At 38.7% G+C, this 21965-nt stretch overlaps 1 protein-coding gene across 1 annotated transcript in view; it reads right to left on the bottom strand.

Moving 5' to 3' along the window:
* Nucleotides 1–21471, bottom strand: part of LOC117412004 (testis-expressed protein 264 homolog) — a 92806-nt gene extending 71335 nt beyond the window's left edge. The window contains exons 1-2 of the mRNA XM_058999589.1: nt 20867–21471; nt 136–357 (exon numbers count right to left, since the gene is read on the bottom strand). Coding sequence (XP_058855572.1) covers nt 136–357; nt 20867–21124 — 480 coding nt within the window. The 5' untranslated portion in view covers nt 21125–21471. The remainder of the gene's footprint in view (nt 1–135; nt 358–20866) is intronic.
* Between the last annotated feature and the right edge of the window lie 494 nt (nt 21472–21965).

Raw genomic sequence — 21965 nt, 5'->3', positions numbered from 1 at the left:
TAAGCATTAATTCACAATACTCCTAGCTCAAGTTATTTAAAATTCTGCAACTGGAGAAATGAATACATTTTAGGGCTTGACTTCTTCTTTATCAATGTATCCTTATCTATAGCAAATAAACAATGTTTCTCCTACCTTGATGTAGCTTCCCATTTGGGGGTACACTCTCCAATTGGCCAAGAAGATAGACAGGAAGGTGTTGTGCGGGAAGGTTGTCATGACGACGTGCGTGACAGCAGGAAAGGAGAAGATCTTGAAGCCATACTTCTCGTAAAGCTTGAGCAGCTCCTCAGAGGGCTTCTCCTCACCCTCGCTCAGGACACTGCCAGCTATGTAGCGGCACTTCTCCGCAGGCACCTGGAACACACAGCAACATTACTGCGCTTGCTACGTCAGTGGCCTGGATACTGGCAATCTAATAAAAACAGGTCTAAGTTAATCATGGATAAGACCTCATCCCCTGCTGGTTTTTGAGATTTGAATATTTTTTGTATGTTTTCACCACTCAAACTGCTTTCTTAATACAGTAAATATTTATACAATTGTCCGCTCTTTGAATATAAGCAAAGGGTTTTAATGAGCCTGCCATCTTACATGACTGGATGGGATATGTGTTTGTCGTTTCACCTCTGTTTTTTTTAATTGCAACTACCACATCAAGGAACAGTGTCATTGAATTATCCACCAATCGTAAAAGTTACCAATTTTTGAGAGATAAATTTAAGAACCAATGTTCCACCCAGGACACACTTATAAAACGTTTTTATTGTTATTGTACCAAGGAAAAATAAAGACACTCCATTTACCCAAGGATTATGCATTAACAATTAACAAAGCTCCATAGCAAATGCATCAGAATTGGAGAAGCAATTCACAAATGATATGCAAAACTCTAAAGCGACAGGCAGTTGAACAGACACACAGCTTCCATATACTTCAAGATGATGACACATTATAGAAAACTTGGGCTAATGTGTTAAAAAAGGTCACAAGTTTTGAAAACCGTATATGCCTAGATATGTGTATGCAAATACTAAATACGATACTCCCCAGCTTGGATAGGCATTCCCATCGAGGGATAATACCCAACTGCATCCAAATATCAAGCCATTAAGAGAGAAATGGGCCACATGCAATAGCTTGTAGCTTCAATACCTTCGATAGCTTTGAAGCCTGCATTAGACAGGGTAAAATGCAAATGTATATTGAAGCTACAACAGTCAAGAGTGAAGACAGGCTGTAGACAGTAACACATTTGTGAACAACAGTAATTTCCAATTGACAGCCTTTTTTTGCTGAAACTGTCTCTAAGGAAGAAAGAGTTAAAGACTTTTTGAATGATAAAAAAGAAGAAAGTCTGAATTCAAAGTAATTTTCTCAAATGTTTTTTTTTTCTTTCTTTCTTCACAGGTAAAAGCAAAGCAGGCAGTCTTTACGGTGCTGCTTTCATCAGAAGAAAGGTTGTCAGCAGATAGTGTTTTGTCGCAGATGCTCTACAATGCTGACAGTCTCGAAGCAAGATGTACAGAACTTCCACACTAATTGCTGTACTCTTGCATTTCTCTCCCGCTTAGGGGCTCCCAGAGACAATTGAGTCTTACTTCTGTTGCCCAGGTTGTTACTTTACTTCATTCTCTCACGCATTTCACAACAGCAATCTCTTTCAATTAAGGTGATTATAGGTGTTATATGCGTATCATACCATATATATTTTGTTAGAAAGGCATACAATTGAGTATCATAAATACATCACACCATCAAAACCTATGCAAACCACCAATTTTAGTTTGGCCATCTCTGCATATAAACTTCAAGACAGTGGAAAAAGGTCAGGGTACACATTCCAGATCCAAGTCATTTCCTGCAGATGAAAATGCATGCTATCATTGCTGTTAATGTAACACGTATTTTGATGTTCCTTTACTTCAATCTGATGACATAATACAAAGTTCAAAATAAGAGCATTGGAGGAATTTAACAGGAAAACAGGGGCTGCAGGCTTCAGTGTTCCACCTGACACTAATCGCAGATTTTTCAAGTGAAAAGGTTATTTGCAAAACGTAGAAGCGGTGACAATTAATTTTAAAAAGTCAGTGAGTGAGTTTTTTTTAAATGTACATGAATAAAACTAGATTCTATCACAAGAAAACTCTTTCAAGGCAGCACAGGCTCTGTTTCTAAAGACATGAGCAGCACAGGCTCCATTTCTAAAGACATGAGCATCTCCATACATATTTATTCAGGTTTTTTTTTTCAGAATGTCTTTGAATCGTTAAATAAAATGGAATACATAATGAAAGTTTATAAAAAAAAAAAATGTACTTGGAAAAAAGAAATCCCGTACTACACGCTAGTGGTATAAAGTTTCCAAACTTGTCTTTTGTTCTTGACTTGCAGCATCCCATCTCACACCATTTTAACTTTAAGGGCTCATCATCAACAGGACCTTTTATTTATCTGGTTATTCCTTTAATGTAGTTATAAGCATTTGTTGAGAAATGAACAGCATGATTCCCCTACTGTTAATAGACCTGGCTGTGGAGGTCATTCTTCATCAAGGGACACACCCCACCACTTTAACTGTCTCGTTTTCTATCGGTACCTGTTCCAGAGTAGCTTCTGGTCATCACCCGCACTGCAGGAATTCATCATGACCCTTTATGACCCAACGCTGCACTTCTGGGACATTAGTAATGTAGAGATTACCATTACAGGATAAAAAAACCTATTTGTTTTCGGATTTTCTCAGTGTACAGTTAAAACACACTCCTGAATCTCAGGCGGATCGAATTAACACCACAAAACAGGTTCTCCAAAGCCAATGCACCAGAATAAGTAAGTGTTCTGAACGTCATCAGTCACATTGTAGATTCTGCTACAACTAATTCTCATGTTTCACAATCTAGTATGACAATCTTCTGTCTGCCTGATCATTTTGGACAGTAATGACTGTTGTTTGTATCTGTGGTTAGACAAGTCAGCAGAGGACAAGAGCACACAATAAAACCTTTGAATCTCTGACCTTATAAAGTAATGTCAGATGCAGACATATCACCTTTCTGATCTCAAAAGTGAGCAAGGTCAGGACTAGGAAGATGAGGTGGAGATGTAAAACCATAAATGGGACAGATATTGTGGGGTCCTGACTAAACTTCATGACAACATGCTCTGGCTTAAACTGTGATGTCCAAGCTATATAAGCAGGTTCTGGATATGCTCCAGTGGACTTAAACTCAGGGTAAAAAACCTTGCAAATGTTAAAGGCTGTTAGTAAAATAAAAACTTTTTTTTTTTAACACGTCGGTTCTCAGCAGCGTTTTCTCACCTCTCACAGTGATTCAACTCAACTGATCAGTCAGCATTGACTGAAGTTCCACAGCATGAAGCATGGCCCTTGATACAGTACTGAATCACCACTAGCACATATTGCGGAACTCTCTTTTGTCAGATAATAGTATCCCTCAGTGGAGACCATCTATATATAGTAAGGCTTTGGTAAGCTGCTCACAAATTAAATATATAAAAAACACAATTTCCCAGAGACAAATTTATACAGTTTAATATGTGAGAAGGAACCATAACATCCATTATAAAGCATTCAATTTTAGCAGTTAACCGTATTCTGTTCGTATTCCTGCACAGTCTCAGCGGGTATAACCGAGCATTGTAGCATTGTGATCTTTACAGAGAGAATAATAGGAAAGGTGTCAATGAACTGTCTGCACATCTCTAATACAAAGCATTCGTATTCTGTATAACTAAACATCAGCTCCTAACCCTGTTTAGTCACAAAAGCTTCCCGTCAGAGAGCTAGCGTAAAACAATCAACATTACAGTGTTTATAAAAATTCAAAAACAGGCAACACTTCTGGCTCATGATCTCCTGGCTAGGGACTGTACAGCCAAAGCTGGCACACAGCTGGCTTAACAGTGAAATCTTCCCCACCGGAAGTCATTAAAAATCTCACACAAAGTATTTTTTCTGTGCCTCTTACACTGGCAGGGCTGTTATTACTGTGGCCGATTATCTGTCCGTCAGGAATAGCTTCTTCGCTCGCAGAGCGTGTACGGGCATAAATCAGGGCGACGGGAGGTGGAAAGCTCAATGTGCTGTCAGCCCGGATGAGATCAATTAGCTTCTGGGCGGCAGGGAGCTTCATTCAAGGGGAAAAGAAGAGTAGACACTTTGATGAGATCTAACGGAGGCGCATTGATAGCAACACGGAAAAAAACAGATACAGGCAGGTCAAGTGCAGCCAGGCACCACTACTGACAGTTTATTTCTCTCTAAAAACACTAAGCAGCAGTGTTTTAGTGCTTGTTCGGCTCTTTTCCATTTGTTTCCATCATATTTCGGGCAAGCGATTAATGACAATCATGGTTTATTAATATCTTTTAGTATAAGTTTCAGAACTGCAATATCTCCACCTGACCAAACCATGGTCAGATAGCCCATAATATTTCACTTTCAAGCAGTTTACAGTACTTTCAAGTCGTTTACAGTATATGTGCATTACAGTGTACTTGCATTTTTTAAGTATACCCAATGCACATGTTATAGCATTTACACAGTGTGTGCCACCAAACAAGGTATTTTGGTATTTGGAGTCACAAAATGTGGAACAGGTTCATCATGATCAGACAAGTGGTTTCCAAGATATAGCCTTCATCAGATTAACTATCAGGTTACAGAGGGTGAGGAATTTGAATCTGGGGAGATTAGAAGCGTGGAACTAATAGGCATTTTGAGTGACAGGTGCCCTGACATTTTGGTAAACTCTGCCCTACTGTTTGAAAAAACATAATCCCATTAACACCACAGTCAGCTCCAGCTCCAATCGACCTGCTCATTCATAGAAATCCCATTGCACAGCATTTGTCATCTGTCTGTCACACAATGCAAACTACAGGGAGGATCATTTATTGAATCTTGTGTGTTTAAAGAAGCTTGTGGAAACAGTGTTCATTTTCTACATTTGTATCAAGCAAAGAGTGAAATGAGATTTGCCTTGCAGAAATATCTAACAAACCCATTTCCTGAATATAAATATTTATGAAAATACATGTAAGGGGCCAAGTGCAGGGCTAATGTTGTGAAAAAATTGTTCATAGCGCTTGTGGGCAAACGTGGCCCTATGAAGTTCATACGAAAATAGCTCTGAATTTGTATACAGAACCTCTCATCTTTTACAGAAATCACATTTTTTAAACAAGTATATTATACAATTAAATAATTAATAAAAACATAATTAGCAATAATACACAACTCAAAGGGAATCAATTGGGATCAATTCAGGGTCTTATCTCAAGTGTTTCAAATCAGGGTAGCACTGAACAGGAAGTTTGCATGACGGTAACAAGAGATCGTCCTCAGACAGCCAGACTTTCAGTAAAGTTACTTTCCTGCTAAAAAACAAAACACAATGGTGTCCATTTGGACTGCCGGCAGTGTATACTAACTCAGCTAGTGTTCTTGGTCCCCCAAGAGGAACAGTCTAGCATCTCACACTGCCAGCAGCCTGGCAGAGCTTGCAAGATAGCCAGGGCATGCATGCATCATGTTGTAGAGGCAGGCTGTCAATCAAGCCAATACTCGGAACCGACAAGGCAGTCTCTACAGTAGCTGCCATCGGCTCTGGCTCAAACAGCTGGCTTTCTGACAGGGAAACAGCGTTTCCTCATGCTTTTAGATCTGTGGGACCTATTAAGCCCCTTTTTAAAGACACCTGTGCAGTGCCCCGGTCACAGATGGGCTACCACACAGGCAGCATTCCAGAAAAAAATCTATACCCAACAAAAATTAGCACTGTCATCTGGCAAGTTACCCTGCTTTCCTTGTGGTTGTATTGTATCAGAGTTTACCATGTTTTGTCTCCTAAACAAAGATTAAAGAGTGACATTCAAAAAGGTAAAGGTTAGACCCAAGGCCTGGACACCTGAGGCAATCTTATTTTTAAAACTCTTTAATATTGACTTACATGGTGACACTTCAAGGAAGGTTCCCACTGTTAACAATGACATCCCTATTGGCTTATCATGGGTATTTTCTAGTTAATTAAGTATGGCAGCCTTTGAGTGTTGTCATTTGTAATTACTTGGAAGATTATGCCGGATGCTAAAGGCACTAAAGAGACTAGATGGATTTCTATTTGCTTTCTCAGAATGGTGTCGCTGCGCTTTATTTGTTTCTGTGGCTTGGGGCCTACCACTATCAATGATAAGGATCCCAGTGGGGGGAGAGGGAGCTTTAGATATTAAACACAAGTGAATTCAGCCACTGCTGAAAGCAGAAAAGAACACAGGCATTCTGAAGCTTTTAAGGGTGAACTTGAACTCCCACATACTCCGGGTTTTCATCATCATTAGAGCAGATTAAGATTTTGGAAAGTAAAAGTACCAGAAAATACAACAGAACTTAAATTTCAGTAGAAGCGAAGGTGTGTGGGCTTTCTCTGATCTCATGGCCAAGAGAACTGCCTCTTTTCACACAGGAGCTCCACAGCACGTCAGAAAGCTACTGAAATCTTGTACAAAGGCCGAAGACGCTTCAATGCTCTGACTGTATGACACCCTGTACACCACATGGTCATGCCTTTAGGGACCCCCATATACCGTTACATTTAGCTTTACTTGTTTCAGATGTACTGTCCTGTGTAAAGTCTTGCAAACCAAAGGGAGAATGACAATTGTGCTGGCCCTACGTTGCATTGTATACAGTATACTGGACACTGAATTAGGTTGTCCAGATCCTGAGGCTCATGTTTTGATCTCGATTAGACACAGTGGCTCACTATAGCACTCAATGGATAATGCTGTTTTTTAAAACTATAATAAATGAACAAATAAAGCCCAATGTAAAATGTTCCTTAAAAAATAATTATGCATTATGTTTGTCAATCTCACTGTATCTTTCACTTTAGCTTTTACTGCCACTTAATTATTTGCACATTTGATTCCTTTATGGGTCCTTTATTCTTCCTGCTGCAGCCACGTCACCACCAGCTCAAGTGTTTAAAAAGGATGCCATCATCATATTGTAAGGAGTAGTATGCTGGACACTGCAGTTGGATTAATATAGACGACCTTCAATTGACTTCACAGCATGAAACATGCAAGGCTCCGAAAGTGACCGACAAGCGCAACAAACTACTGTGCCAAAAAAGTATTCAAGACAGACTACGACAAAATGGTACTCTCATTTTCCAAACACAGTACACTCAAAGCCCTGCTGTGATTGCTGGCCTTCATAGATCTCATGCCCAGACACCTAGCCACAGGCTACTTAGTAAACCTCCACACCAGGTAAAACGAATAAGGCATGTCCTCTATTTATCATGCAATTCTGTCAACAGCGTTTCCCAGAAATACAGCAGCTGTCAAAACCAAACAGATGCCAGCTGGATTACTTCTCTGAAACCATTCTCCCATTACAACCCAAAGTGACACCACATGAAATATTACAGCCATGCAACATATACATGTTTATGTATGAATCGTCTCTACAGCTGTCCATCAACTCCTGAAAGCTTGTTAGTCAGAAGTATACTGACAGAGAGTTCTGTACTGGGTCCCTAATTAGACTGGGTTTAGTATATAGTGGAGGTGTCATGCTCTATCTTCTACTTGTTGTTCACCTGGGTAATTCATCAGGTGGGCTTGGTTAAAAGACTATATGAATGCAAGACGTCCCAATACAGAAAACAGGCCTGATTTATGTGTTGCAAAGACAACGGTTGAAACGAAAAGGAGAGCAAACACTATTGATCATGTGCAAAAACAACTGAATAGTCACATTGTATGCTTATGATTCTGTAACCAAACTGGGAAAGGGCGTGGAGTAGTGGTTAGGGCTCTGGACTCTTGACCGGAGGGCCGTGGGTTCTATCCCTGGTGGAGAACACTGCTGCTGTACCCTTGAGCAAGGTACTTTACCTAGATTGCTCCAGTAAAAACCCATCTGTTTAAATGGGTAATTGTATGTAAAAATAATGTGATATCTTGTAACAATTGTAAGTCACCCTGGATAAGGGTGTCTGCTAAGAAATAAAAGGATAAACTTTTAAAAAGTAGCTTCAAATGCTTTTTTATGTTGTTTGCAACTATTCTGAATGTGTTCTGGGTTCTTTTACACTTTTACTCATTTATCTTTTTTTTTATATATAAATATATCTGCCTTTACCAGGCTTTGAACTTTGAGCTGGGACTAACAGCCTTCCCCTACACTCAATTCAGGTGACAATGTGACCTTTCAACTCTGTTAGCCCCACCTACTCTCTCTGTATGTAGTCACATAGTTTGGCAGGCTTAGGATGCCCGGACAAGCTCAAAGGCAGATTCAGATAATATACGATACGATAATAACTTGTTTTTGTTGGATCTATTTGAATATAGCAGAGGGATCATCAAACTTAGTGTAGTCATCCATTACCACAGCTCTGATTAAAATAAAAAAGTGACTTTGAAATCCAAGAACCACATCCCATATTATTTGGGGTTATGAACGGAAAGCAGCAACCAAACACATTTCATACCTGTAATAGGAGCTTGAATTAACCAGGGAAGGTATTCACTTGTAGTTTACTCACCAAGATATTTTTAAATAGAAAAGAATAAAACATCAGAAGAATAAGTGTGTTCAGTGTCTGAGTGGGTGGCTGTCAACACTGAACAGCGTGACTTCAGGAGTGCAAGAATTACACAAATACTAATTTCAAAACATCCTGGTTTACTTGAAATGAAAACTACTTGAGCACCTCAATGCCACAAAAGAATATCAAAACATTTACTAAAAGCCTTTGTATACAGAGACAGAACTAAAGTTGTATTACCAAATGTAACAATGCATCATGTGGGTGAAGAGCAGTAATACATTAAGGACTATATTAAATACATACTAAATTGCACATGCACAATGTACAGCTCATAGTTTAAAAGCTTATTTTTTGCAGATTTCAGACTTTGTGTGTCTGTGTAAATTTAGGCTTGATTAAATATTTAATTTTCCCTCAAACAGTGTTGCTCTTAAGTTTTCTCTTGTCTTCCTAGCCTCAGCATAGGCTGTGGGCATACCTTGCATATCTTAGGAGAGAAACGCTCTCAAGGGCTCCAATGTAAAGCATCATCCCACCACCAGCACAGGAACAGGGACTCTCAGGAGACAAGCATATTTCTTACTTGCCTTACATGGGGAATATGGGTGTGGAAAATATGGCACGCTTAAAGGGCAGCTTTGTATAAATATCAATTTCACAGCATGGGATATGAGAGACTTTAGGCAGTCACACATGGGGGTGCCACCACAGGCTCCCTGAACCAGTTCTTGTTTTAAAAGTGAAAAACAGTCCCTGCTGCTATACAAATTATCAAAGTAATCAAGCACTGGGAATTATTACTCTTACAATTACCATCATTTCAACGGCTGAATCCAGCACAGATGGTGAGAAGGTTAAAGCTATTTGTACATGTGATCTATGAACTAACACACCAGGCATAGAAATGTGCTCTTAATTGGAAAGTACTGAGGTTGCCTTTAAGTTTCTTTTCAGATCTGAATCTTAAACTGGAACGACACAGCCCACACAAACTCAGTGTTACTGCACTTCATCTTACTGCCTGCTCATCCTCTGCCTGTCAACAGGCTTTTCAAGTGAAAACAGGAACGTGGCGGCACAGATCGGATCCTGCCAACGAGGTGCCAGGAGCACTAATATATTCAGCGCTGATGATGTCACCAGCAAGCCTTCAAAGAGAGCTGCCTTCTCTCAGATCTGTCAATCAGAGAGGGAGTGAGAGGGGAGGGTTGGGCTGCCCCTGGCTCAGCGCCAGTGACTGCTGAACCGCGGCCGTCTCTTTGAACCAAATACAACAAAGTATGGGGGTGACACTGATCGCACTGGAGTGATCCGCAGTTAAAAGTAGAACAAGGTATCCATAGCAACTACCGCTAGTCACATTGATGTTTTGATCGATGCAGTGCTCCAGAAAGGTGCGTAGCTGGCTGACAGTGCTGGAAACTAGGAGCACCAGCAATATACTCGTACAGCAGATGTGGAAGCCAACACTTCTCCAAACTTCCAGTCCTGCACAGAGCCGATATCCAGTTTATGGTGTTACACAGAAACGTTTCGGTACATCCAGTTTCATTTCATTAGAATTCTCAGCCTTTGACCTCACGCATTACTATACACCATAGTCCCAACATACAAGTATGTAACCCTCAGGCATTCATTACCTGCTATCATTATCACTGTGTTAGTCTTTAGTGTGCATGTACTTCATCTCCTACAAGTCGGTTTGTAGAAAACCGATTCAAATCTTGGAACTGTAAAATCAGGGGGAAAATGGAATACTCATTTTTTTTTCTAATTATATTACAACAGCTAGCGTACAATTCTACTTCCTTGATAAGTCATTTTATTTATTAACGGTAAATACATGACAGTCCGAAGCGCTCTGAAATATTCCTCTGGCTGTGTCCCCAACCTTGACAACAGTATCAGCACTTGCCTCCTGCACCTTTAATGAGCCTGAAGCATAATGGCAATTGTAATTACTCAATGTTTGCAAGCAGAGCTTAGGATTTAGCAATTAAACTAATTCTGCTTGAGCAAGGACACTTGCTGGTCGGAGGCCTGGGAAAATATTTTTACACAAAGAGGTTTTGATTGCAGTTCACATTGACGGAATATATGGGTAGGACCCTGAAGTCTTATTCCTCCATATTTAAAGATTTACGTCCACCATATAGATTGAATTTAGGGGTCGGCACAGGTACCCGAAAACCCCGCTTGAAATGTATATGGTTGCAAAAATGGCACAGTTTGCATTCGTTCATATGACAGAATTGTTAAAGTTATCATGCAAAGGAAAACAAAGCAGAAATGACATCTGAAGTTAATAACACACAGTGTTTCTACCATAATATGGGACAAATTATACTTTTGTTTTCCAGCTAATTCAAAATTAAAAATGAAAAAAGACGATCGTTACTGTTGTGCACGTGTTAAAATAATATGCTGTTATCCTTCTGTGGACGCCTTGTGTACCTTACAATGCACCACTGTGAAAACCAAGCATACAGACATATAAACTAATATGTCATGTGTAGGGTGCCTCTTCATGTATAAGACATGTTATCTCGTGTCATTTTCTGGCTCATTGACATTATAATAAAACCAAAATGACATGAATAGCTTCATAATCAAAGACATTCTCAAACTGTATTCAGGAAACCACTAAACAAAATGGACGCACTCTTTGTTTAGTGTACAGATGGATAAATCAAGCCTATGTATTTTGTAGGAGCTTCACTGGCCTCTAATTTGAAAATGAAATTTAAAAAGTTGAGAAGAATATTTATTTTCTTTTAGATCAAGCCAAGGACCAGCTGAACAAAACCAAGATGTTGGAGATCGTGAGGGAGTTGAAATGGAACGTCTGCCAAACTTTGGACATGTGTTTCAAGTTTGGATGTTTGGCCTTTTCTGTTTACGGCTACAAAGACGTTATATTTCCAACTGCATTGCTGGACACTAAACCAAGACAAACATTCAGAGAGGTGCTTTCTTTAGATGTGAGCAGCACACTGCCTTGCAGTCTTCCGCCTTGATCTACCATTTATTTTGATAAACCAGGTCATGTTTTCAGCCACAGGAACATCTATGTATTTCACAGAAGACCGAGGGCATGATCATTTTACTCTCTCTGTCTTACATTTAACTACCTACTTATTCCACAATGTAAAATAAAATGAAATAAACGTACATAAGAAAATGAACTGAACTGAATGTGTCCGTGCCTCTGTCTGTTATGTTATTTTTATAACTCTGTTGTCAATGTTCAATCTTCAAGGACTTCTCTCTCAAGCGTGATGGACCCTCTCAAGACCAAGGGAAAATGCCATTACACAGTATACCCCCCCCCATTCTTTTGTTTGCAAAAAATACATATACTATATAGGGGGGATTTTTGCTAAATGTTAAAAACTTATCCTGTGTATACTGTTTAACAGCAGATATTAATTTTAAACATTTTATCAAGAACACAGCATTCATTTTTTTAAATACCTTGACCTGCTGCTCCTGTATGGTTTTACTGCCACCCAGTGGTGAAAAGTGATCATGTCTTCTCATTTTTTTCATTAAAAACCTTTCAATTTACAAATTTACAGTTGCGGGGAGGGGGGAGCAGAAATTGTATATAAAAAAAAAAAAATTCCGGATTTTCACGCAAGTAGGAGTGCTTATCCACCAGGGGGGCAGCAATTTACATACCATTATAAATTCTACTGTACAATACTATAGTCCTTTATACTTAGATTGACCACATTTAATCCTGGTTTATTGTAGTAGTTGTGGCCTGCATAAGAGCTTCCTAATAAAAAAATTATTGAGGCATTGATACAGCTGCAGATAATATTCATTGTGTAGAAATTACAAAGGAACAGAAAAAAAATATATATATTTTGTTCTTATTTGAATACAGATCATCTTAACATGTACAATATGCAACATTATTAACAAACATTCTGTATACTCTAAGCATATCATGTTATTTAACACTTAACATTTTAATTCTTATCACAAGGCTGCAAAATAAATAGTGATAACGCAGGCAGTGGTTCAGTGTTCAAACACCTTCCTTTTACTCTGATAACTCATGGAATTCAGAACTCCCTCAATTAACCCTTTGAAGTGTGTTTGCCAAGAGATCTCACCATGTTATTGTCTTGCACAGAGTGCAATTAAGTAGAGGTCTACATAAAATAAAAAGTGGTCAGACAGGGTCACATTTGGTGTTGTTGGGAAGTTGTCATCTCGCTGAACAGATATAATTGTCATATAACAATACAGTTTGCCATTATTTGATCTTCTTATGCATCATACACTAGCCCACCAGGAGCATCACATGCATTGTGATACATATCATATTGCAACCTGCATTTTGCAATACGTATCTTATTGTGATATTAGTGTGATATTACACCCCTGGTCAGCAGAATACTTCAGAAAACCAATTGCTGGGTCTCTATTATTCATTCGGTCACAGAACTCACTGCCACTCAAAAGATGACAAATAACAATACTCTCAATGTCACACAGCAAACCAGTTAGTGTCCCAGTCTGCGTAAGACACTAAAATATGTCATTAAATATACTGAAGTATGGCTGTCTTTATGCAAAGTGCCGATAGAGTTAAAGAACAACACTGAAGGTAACTGGGAAAGCTGACCCACTGACTGTGAGTCAAATCACTGAGTATCACAAAGTGAAGAGAGGGATGACTGGGCATGAAACTGACTGGGAAGAAACAAGCTGAAGGCTCGACTCTAGGGAACATACAGAGAAGCCTGCCAGCTTCTGGGATAAGATTCTACAAGACTTGAAAGCAGAATGAGTCTTTTACACTCTTCAGCAGGAATAACTGAGGTTCAGAGGCAAACTACACATTTATAACCAGATCTCTCAGAGCTGACCCAGACAGGATGAGATATGCAAGATGTATGCATCCATGGAATGTCAGTTTTTTACTGTATTTATTTTATATATATAAAATACATGGATGAAGGCTGTATTTGCATCCTGAGCCATTCTAAAAAAAAGGCATTAATACCACAGTAGTGACGTCAAAAGGTGGTAATTCCTCTAGATGAAAATATACTTTGACACATTCGACTTCTCAAGACCATCACTTTCAATTCAAACACAAAATGTCTCGTTTTAAATCACTCGACAACACCCACAGTACAGAAATGTTCATTAATGAGAATACGTTTAACAGTGTAAAGCTGGTACATTCGTATTTCAGAGAAACTAGAGAAACGGATAACGACATAGAACGTCTGTACAGCACTGAAACACTACGTTTAAAAAAACCTTCGGTCTCGTAATTTATGATGGCACAGAAACCCTATATGAAATTATTCTCCTGTAACTCACTGAAGCCCATCTATTATTCTATACACACACACACACACAATTTGAAAAAGGAAAACTGTTGTGTACCAAAAGGTGCAAAATCAGAAATAAAAAGATAATGTAGGTACACATTAAAAATGTAATAATTAATATAAAATCTATTATATCAGGACGTTTCAGACTACAAGTCCTTCTAAATAAATTATATATATACACACAAACACACACACAGTTAAAACACTGGCACTCTGATTTAAATCCGGTGGCATGCTTGCAGTAAGATTGATTACAGCACAGCAGTTAGGTACAAGGAAGCAGCATTTTAAAATAATCTACAGAATGAAGCAGCCAAGAAAAAAACAAATATTCAGCACAATGCTAAAGGAATCAGGGAGACTGTTAGAGCAGGACATTTGATTTTAAAAGCTTTGGTGGCTGTCTTATTAAACTGAAATTTACAACAGAATACGTCACAGAAATGAACATTTGTATTGATGAGATTTAGAAGTCAACATTTATATGAAAAAATAAACCGCCACAAAAATACCACAGATAACAACAGACACACATGCTACACAGTCTGCTTACAACAATTTAACACAAATTGCAATAATGATCCATGACTTTTGTAAGGTATTTTGAATGCTACTATATTCCCTGCCTTGGAGAAGCAGACTTCTCTGGTTAAGGGAAATGTACCTTCAGAGTAGGTCGTGGACTGAAAACATGACTGAATCTGACAGGATATAAGATTGGGACTAAATATGTCACACATGTCAGATACTATACAATGCTGGGATTAAGAGTGCCATTGCAAGCAGGCCAGACTGAAGCCTTGTATGTATGTGACTGCTGAACACAATCCAAACCTCCCACTGAAAACTCAGTATGCAAGTACTATAAACCTAAACGTGCAGTACATAACATAATCACTGTGACATAACTAAGAGTAGCAGTTTTGTATTGCAAATACAGCTAGGACAACTACTGCAATAGTGTTTGAAAACAAAATTGCAATTACAGTAATTACTTTGTAAACACACTCAATGAATTTTTGCAAATGACAGATAAATCATTTTCTATCCTTCCAATTAGTACTTTCGACACATCTGATTCACGGTTTACATTTCAAAATGCCACAAGATGCTTATCCACTGATTGAAATTGATAAAATTAACGATTGTATGATTTCATTTGTTTTGATGGTTTACTGTAATAAGCAGTAATATTTTCTGTATTCATACAGTAGCAACCATTTCTAACAATTACAGTGAAACTATTGTGGCAGAAGTAATCAGCTCTCTACAGTGTGTTGATATCAGGTCACAAGATGCATGACATAGCAGGCAACCGTCTCTGTAGCAATGGTAAAGACCACGGGAAAGATTAAAGGTTCCGCCTTAAACGATGTGGGTCAGTTTCCATGACAACTGACACTGCACTGTGGAAAAGCACAGACTCCAGACTTTAATGTAAGCTCTGAAAAATCCAAGCCAATCACCCACACCATTCAAACACATAGAAGTTTCTGAATCACAAATAGAAGTCAAATCTACAAGTGAATGATACACAAATCAACTTATTAGACTGATACAGGATCACACGGAGGAAGAACTTGGTGGTGTAAACCTAAAAATGTGTTGCTATTGTGATAAAGTATCAGTAAATGTTCAATAGCTAAAACAGCAACAAAAATATTATTTTCATCCCTGTAGGCTGATGACCTTTTTGTAGTAACAGCCTTGGAAATAACACTTGTCTCTTATTTTACAGAAGTTCATGTTGACCACTAGAGCTATATAAACTGTGAGAGAGGGGTGTTCAACTATTCAGCAACAATACTGGGAAAGGAAGGGGCATGAGAGTGGATGTCAGTGACTGAACAAGGTGTGCATCAAGGCAGGCTCCCGGTGATCCTGGAACAGCAAAGTTTGCAGACAGCCACCTGCGGAAAGCGCTCCAGTCCCAGCCAGTCATGATGGATTGAGCTCGCAGACATGTACAATGTATTGTGACATGCAATAACCTGCTACAGTGGCCCAAATAACAGAAACCTTCACCACTTGACAAGACCTGGTACTACTCAGACAATGTTACACATGGTGGGCTTCTGTATCAGGGCACTGTATTTTTATGGTCAGTGCTTAGATCTTTGGATCTTTAGTTTATAATTTTTGGGAAAGCTGCTTTTTTTTAGCCTGCTTCATAATCTCAGTCACTTAACGACAGGACAGTGGCTCCTCCTCCTAAGTGAATGCTCTTGTATCGTTGCCACCTTTCCTCTTCTCTCTTAAGCTGCTTTTGGCTAGCCTGACTGCAACCAGATTTCACACTGGCTGAATATCAGAGTGTATTTTTATAACCTAAACAGAGGCAGCCTGAAGGTCAGGTCAAATGTTGTTAGTTTCAATGGATTGTTTCCTCTGATCATTTATAGTAAAATTACTACAGTGAACCAACATAACTGTTGCTTTAGTCACGAGCAACGGTGTCTGTCTAATGCAAATTTAGATTCACAGTGCCGAATGTGTGCCACTGATTACAAATAGTTTGCGATGCAATGAAGAAAAAAGAATGCATTTCTTCAAAACCTCACAATGTCTTGTAAATGTACGCTGGTATGTTTTTAAAAACAAAAAATAAAAATTAATGGAGAGGATCAATAAATCAGCCCTGGGTGGAAACGGTCAGTTGGATTAAAATAACAGCAGTGTGGCGTAGTGGTTAGGGCTCTGGACTCCTGACCAGAGGGTTGTGGGTTCAATCCCAGGTAGGGAACACTGCTGCTATACCCTTGAGCAAGGTACTTTACCTAGATTGCTCCAGTAAAAACTCAACTGCATAAATGGGTAATTGTATGTAAAAATAATGTGATACCTTATAACAATTGTAAGTTGCCCTGGATAAGCGTGTCTCCTAAGAAATAAAATAATAATGTTTTAAAACATGGCTGCATTTAAATCTGACCATTGAGATCATTAAAATAGACCCTTCAGCAAATAAATCTGGCTTCCCAGCCACTGGTTAATAAGAGACCTCATCTTGCAGTTTTTAATAAGTGGAGCCTGTTTCCATCTGCTAAAACTAACATTTAACTGAAGGGTGTGTCACCACAGTCATCCTGGGACCGTCTAAGAGTAGGTCCGTAAATCTGTTTGTTTGCTTCTTGTGGGTGTTGTCAAGGAGGTTCTCTGGAAAATCGAGGCACACTTTATTGCTCAGGTGGCACTGCATTAGCATACACATACTAATACTGTATGTAAATCAGTAATATGAACAGTAATTTGTCCGATCCAACAGCATTAATATTATTGTGATGGATGTGCATTTTGTTTTACCTACTTTATTTTTATGTGTTTTTATCTAAAATGGTGGCATTCTAAATGCCACGGTTAAAAAATTATAAACCGAACCGAACCAGCTTTTAAAAGACAAAAATACACTGAAGAGACTCACACACATTGCAGGAGAGTCCTCCAGTCAACAGTATGGCTCTTAGTCAAAAAGAACAGTCTAGAACATTAACCTGACACCTGTAGGTGCTACCCATCAACTATTGATGGTTGCTACAAAAAAGGATACTACTGTACCTGGCTGTGTGTTAGGTTTTGTTTTTGTACTAACCAAGGTTTTAACATGAGCATTGCTTTGCTGTTACCCATTTTCCACGCACACTAGTATTTACATTTGTTTGTTCTGATATTTTTATTACAATCAAAGAGTCAACCAAAACATACAGTTTCTCATAATACAGGAAAAGAAACAGAAAACTTCATACCATGACACGGTTTAATATATACACTGGTGTTCTAATTCCATTGGAATCTGATGCCCCATACCAGCTCCCTACATCCAGCAAATAAATGCAGGCCAGCCATGCATGTGGAAAGAACTTTTTATTGTTTTTTCCTTTCACTCAGCCAGCAGGATCGAGACCATGAAAAGCAGCCAAATTCCCATCTTCCTGTCCTCTGTTCTAACCACGAAGTCACACTACCATGAATCATTAAAATAAAAATAGAATTCAACAAAAGCCCTGGTGCAGTATGCTTATTTCACAGAGTTTGCCTAATCCAGTTCAGACGGAGATCTGTGCTTAAGGAGGTGGCGAGAGGGAGTTACTTTAATAGCAGCGACTTTGAGCTCCTGTTAGATCCAGCACAGCCATCCCTAGAGTGGGATTATGAAGTGGGCTGTGGAAGGTCATGTATCACGATGCTCTATTGTCAAAACACAGCCAGTTGTAGAGCTGACATGTCACAGAACATTTGTCCTTAGTCTCTCCTGTGTGTTTTGCCACTCCAGTTTTCTCTGTGAGGCAGCAGTCTGTACACAAATTCTTTTTTTTATGAGAGACAGGTTTTACATGGTAGAATAAAAAGAATCATTAAGCAACATACAATGTACTGTTCTTTTACAGTTGGCTGACACTACCAAAATGCAATTAGAGGGTCAACCACCTCCAACAATTGGAGGCCATCACCTCTAAAAGTGGCACACACAGCTATGTCCAAATGTTTTGCATCACCCTATAGAATTAACTAATTTTGCTTCGTAAAGTCGAATGAAACCTGTTGAATAATGTTACGCTTTGAATTGAATTTCCATACACTTAACGAAAAACTGACAAAAACTGAAAAATGTGATATTTCGAAATTTGAAACTTGAAATACTGTACTACTATTATGGCTTCCGGTTGACTTTTGTGATATGGTTTTGTAGTTTCTTTAATTAATCACAGTCAATAACCTGGGACAAGCATAGCTCTGAACCAAATGTTTCTCAGCCTACAGGAAATCCTTATCCAAACTGCCTTCATTGTTTACATATTAATGTGCGTACCCTTATCTCTGTTTTCAGGACTTCACTGTAGTGTACTGTGTGCATTCCTAAAGATAGAGTCCCACAATACTGTTTTATTTAAAATGCAATTCCTCCGTCTGGGTAAAGTCTGGCACAGTTTAGCCTTCTTTGCATTGTATTTTTTCAGAAAGCACACCTACTGCAGTTGACCAATTTGTTTACAGTTTCCTTGTTTACATTCCCCAGGTGGTTTTAGCTTAGACACAAACAGCCTCACTCATTCAAAGCTGCTGACCTCTGCTACTGCATTACTGGCAGAAGTACAAGGTCGTTAATTACAGTACAGTACAAGCTCAGTTATACAGAGTTGCTATACTGATAATATTTTCAAAATACTGATAAAAGTTATTTTTGTTTAATGGTTTGATAAGACAACAACCTTTATTTTGAGCTATGTCTAGGCCCTATGTCTATGTGTTGTGAAAAGCAAAATATGGCTCTGCGTTTCCATCTTAAATCATGCTGCAGTGTGATTCTTTTACTGACAGGCCATATAAAAGGTCCTAAAACTTTATGGAGGACTAACAAAATATATCACCTTGCTATATTGAGCATAAAGTGTAGTTTGAGCAACTTGTTAAAAAAAAACAAAAAAAAAAAAAACACACACACACACACATTACTAAAACACACTGGCAGTCTATATAATTTATCTAAATAATGACAAATATACATACCATCACCATTTAAAATAACAATAGCCCCGTGGCGAATTTTTTCATAAGCTTGGTTCACATTCACAAACAACCCTATTTTTAAATCAAAGGATACATAAAGGCTGTGTGGTCCAGTGGTTAAAGAAAATGGCTTGTAACCAAGAGGTCCCCGGTTCAAATCCCACCTCAGCCACTGATTTATTGTGTGACCCTGAGCAAGTCACTTAACCTCCTTATGCTCTGTTTTTTTGGTGAGACGTAGTTATAAATGACTCTGCAGCTGATGCATAGTTCACACACCCTAGTCTCTGTAAGTTGCCTTGGATAAAGGCGTCTGCTAAATAAACTACTATTAATAATAATAAAGATGTATTGTTACAGCAGCAGCTGTCATTTCTTTGACTTTAGACCAAACTTAGTTTTATGATTAATGTAAAAACAAATCCATAAAGGGATCTGATGCATCTGCAAACCACAGACACAGTGAGTGGACAGAAGATCACAGCAGAGATAAAGCACAGTAGACCTTCCGGGTGATCAGATGGGGGATCGGTAGGGAGATTTTCAGGAATTCATGTACAATAGGTTAAGGTTAGAGTTAGGGTTACAGTTTCTTGGTTTCCCAATAACAGCTAATGAGAAATGCTAAGGTTATGGTTTGGGCAAAGATAACAGCAGTGGTGTAAATAGTAAGGGAGCATAAGATATTTACATCACCGCTGTAAATGGTAAGAGATCATACAATATTTACACATCTGCTGTGTACAGTATATAGTTTCCATTTTCCTTACTCATCAGTGGTGTAAATAATGCATCATTCCTTACTGTCTATACACAGCAGTACTGTGCCTAGACACTGCCCTGGATTCCAGTGTAATTTACAACTGTTTATAATGAGATGAAACAGGTCAAACCTAAGGCCTGTCACAGTTTATTAGGGTGGTGAATTAAAATGCAAGGATACAGGGATGTCCTTATAGCGGGGCTTCCCAAAGCTTTTTGGCTTGCGGTAATTTAGGACACAAGAGGACCCTTAACCCAATGAATTCACAGAAATGTGGAGCGTTGTTCTGCTTTTGTTATGGTACATACTGTTAGCAAAGGAATTGAAAATGAACATTCTGCAATTATACGAAATAACCTCATTGTCATTTGGGAGATTCCTCAAGGATTGAAATAAGACTCCTATTGCATAACAGTTCCCCTCGATCCATAGTAAAACCAGGAATGATCCAACCGCTATGCAATGGGAGTCTAATTTTCATCCCTGTTTCTGTATTTGCACTAGCCCCTGGCATCTCGCGGCCGCCCAGGGGTCCCTAGACATGCTGGAAAATAGGGGTCCCTGTCGCTGGGTTTATCAACAACCACTTGGAAATTGATCGGTTTCGAATATTCAGATTCTAGTAGTAATTAGGTCCTTGCATTTACCTGCTTGGGATCATCGTAGTACACCCCGATGGAAGAAAGCTTGGGTCCGATGCTGCAACTCTCAGTGAAGACAGCCCCGCTGTCTTTATACGAGCCCTGCTTGAATTTGTAGGCAATGGTGATATTCTTGATCGGCGAGGACCCTGTCCGGATAATAACCTCCGTAAACAGTCCGGAATACAGCACGACTCCCAAAACAGTCAAAAGCAAAAACAGGAACAGAAAGGAGATAAGTGCCAATAAAATAAATTCAGACATTATTGTATAAAAAAAAATGCAAAAAATAAAACGCTACTGATGACAGAGAGGGTGATATTTATATTACATGTGTCCCCCGTTTGCTTTGGGCTAAAATTGACAAGCTCGGTTTCACTGTCTTCGTTTTCCGATTTTTCAAAGTACTGTACGTGGAACCACAGCATGCAACTTTTTTCCCAGCAGAGCTTTTCTGATGTTTTACACTACCTCCCAATACACTCGTTTTAAAGATGTCGGTTGATGCAATTACGTGGCTTATGATTGTAATATAACGTGGACACAAGGATTTCCAAAAGGCAGGACTAAAGGGTACACAACACTTCCCTAAACACTGATACATGCGATACAGCTTCCTGCTTGCGCCAAGCGAAGATGCGCAGTGTAGGGGTGTTCAGTATATATCTTTTCTTTTTTTTTATCCATTCACAAACACAAAGTGTTTTCTTTACAATTATTATTTTGTTTTTATAACCATTTCTTTCAGAATGAAATGTAATTAGTCACAAATCAGGTTCGATTTAACGGACCTCCCTGTAAATTATTGGTACTGGCCAACATTGCTCAGTGTGCCCTTTAAAAAAGGTGCCCAGGCTTAAACGAAGGGCTTTTCCGAGATGGCTGTTTATGGTGATGCTGGCCATTTTTTTACTTGATAACTGCAATTGAAAAATAGGTCATATTTACATGTATTATATACACGTTGCTTTGTTTTATATATTATATATATATATATATATATATATATATATATATATATATATATATATATATATATATATATATATAAATCCAATTGCTATAGTTTACTATAGTATACTGCAGTTAATACTACTGTTTATTA

The sequence above is a fragment of the Acipenser ruthenus genome, chromosome 25, assembly GCF_902713425.1.
Source record: "Acipenser ruthenus chromosome 25, fAciRut3.2 maternal haplotype, whole genome shotgun sequence".
Classification (NCBI taxonomy): domain Eukaryota; kingdom Metazoa; phylum Chordata; class Actinopteri; order Acipenseriformes; family Acipenseridae; genus Acipenser; species Acipenser ruthenus.
Note: the sequence above shows the minus strand (reverse complement) of the source record. Positions and strands in the feature narration are given on the sequence as shown.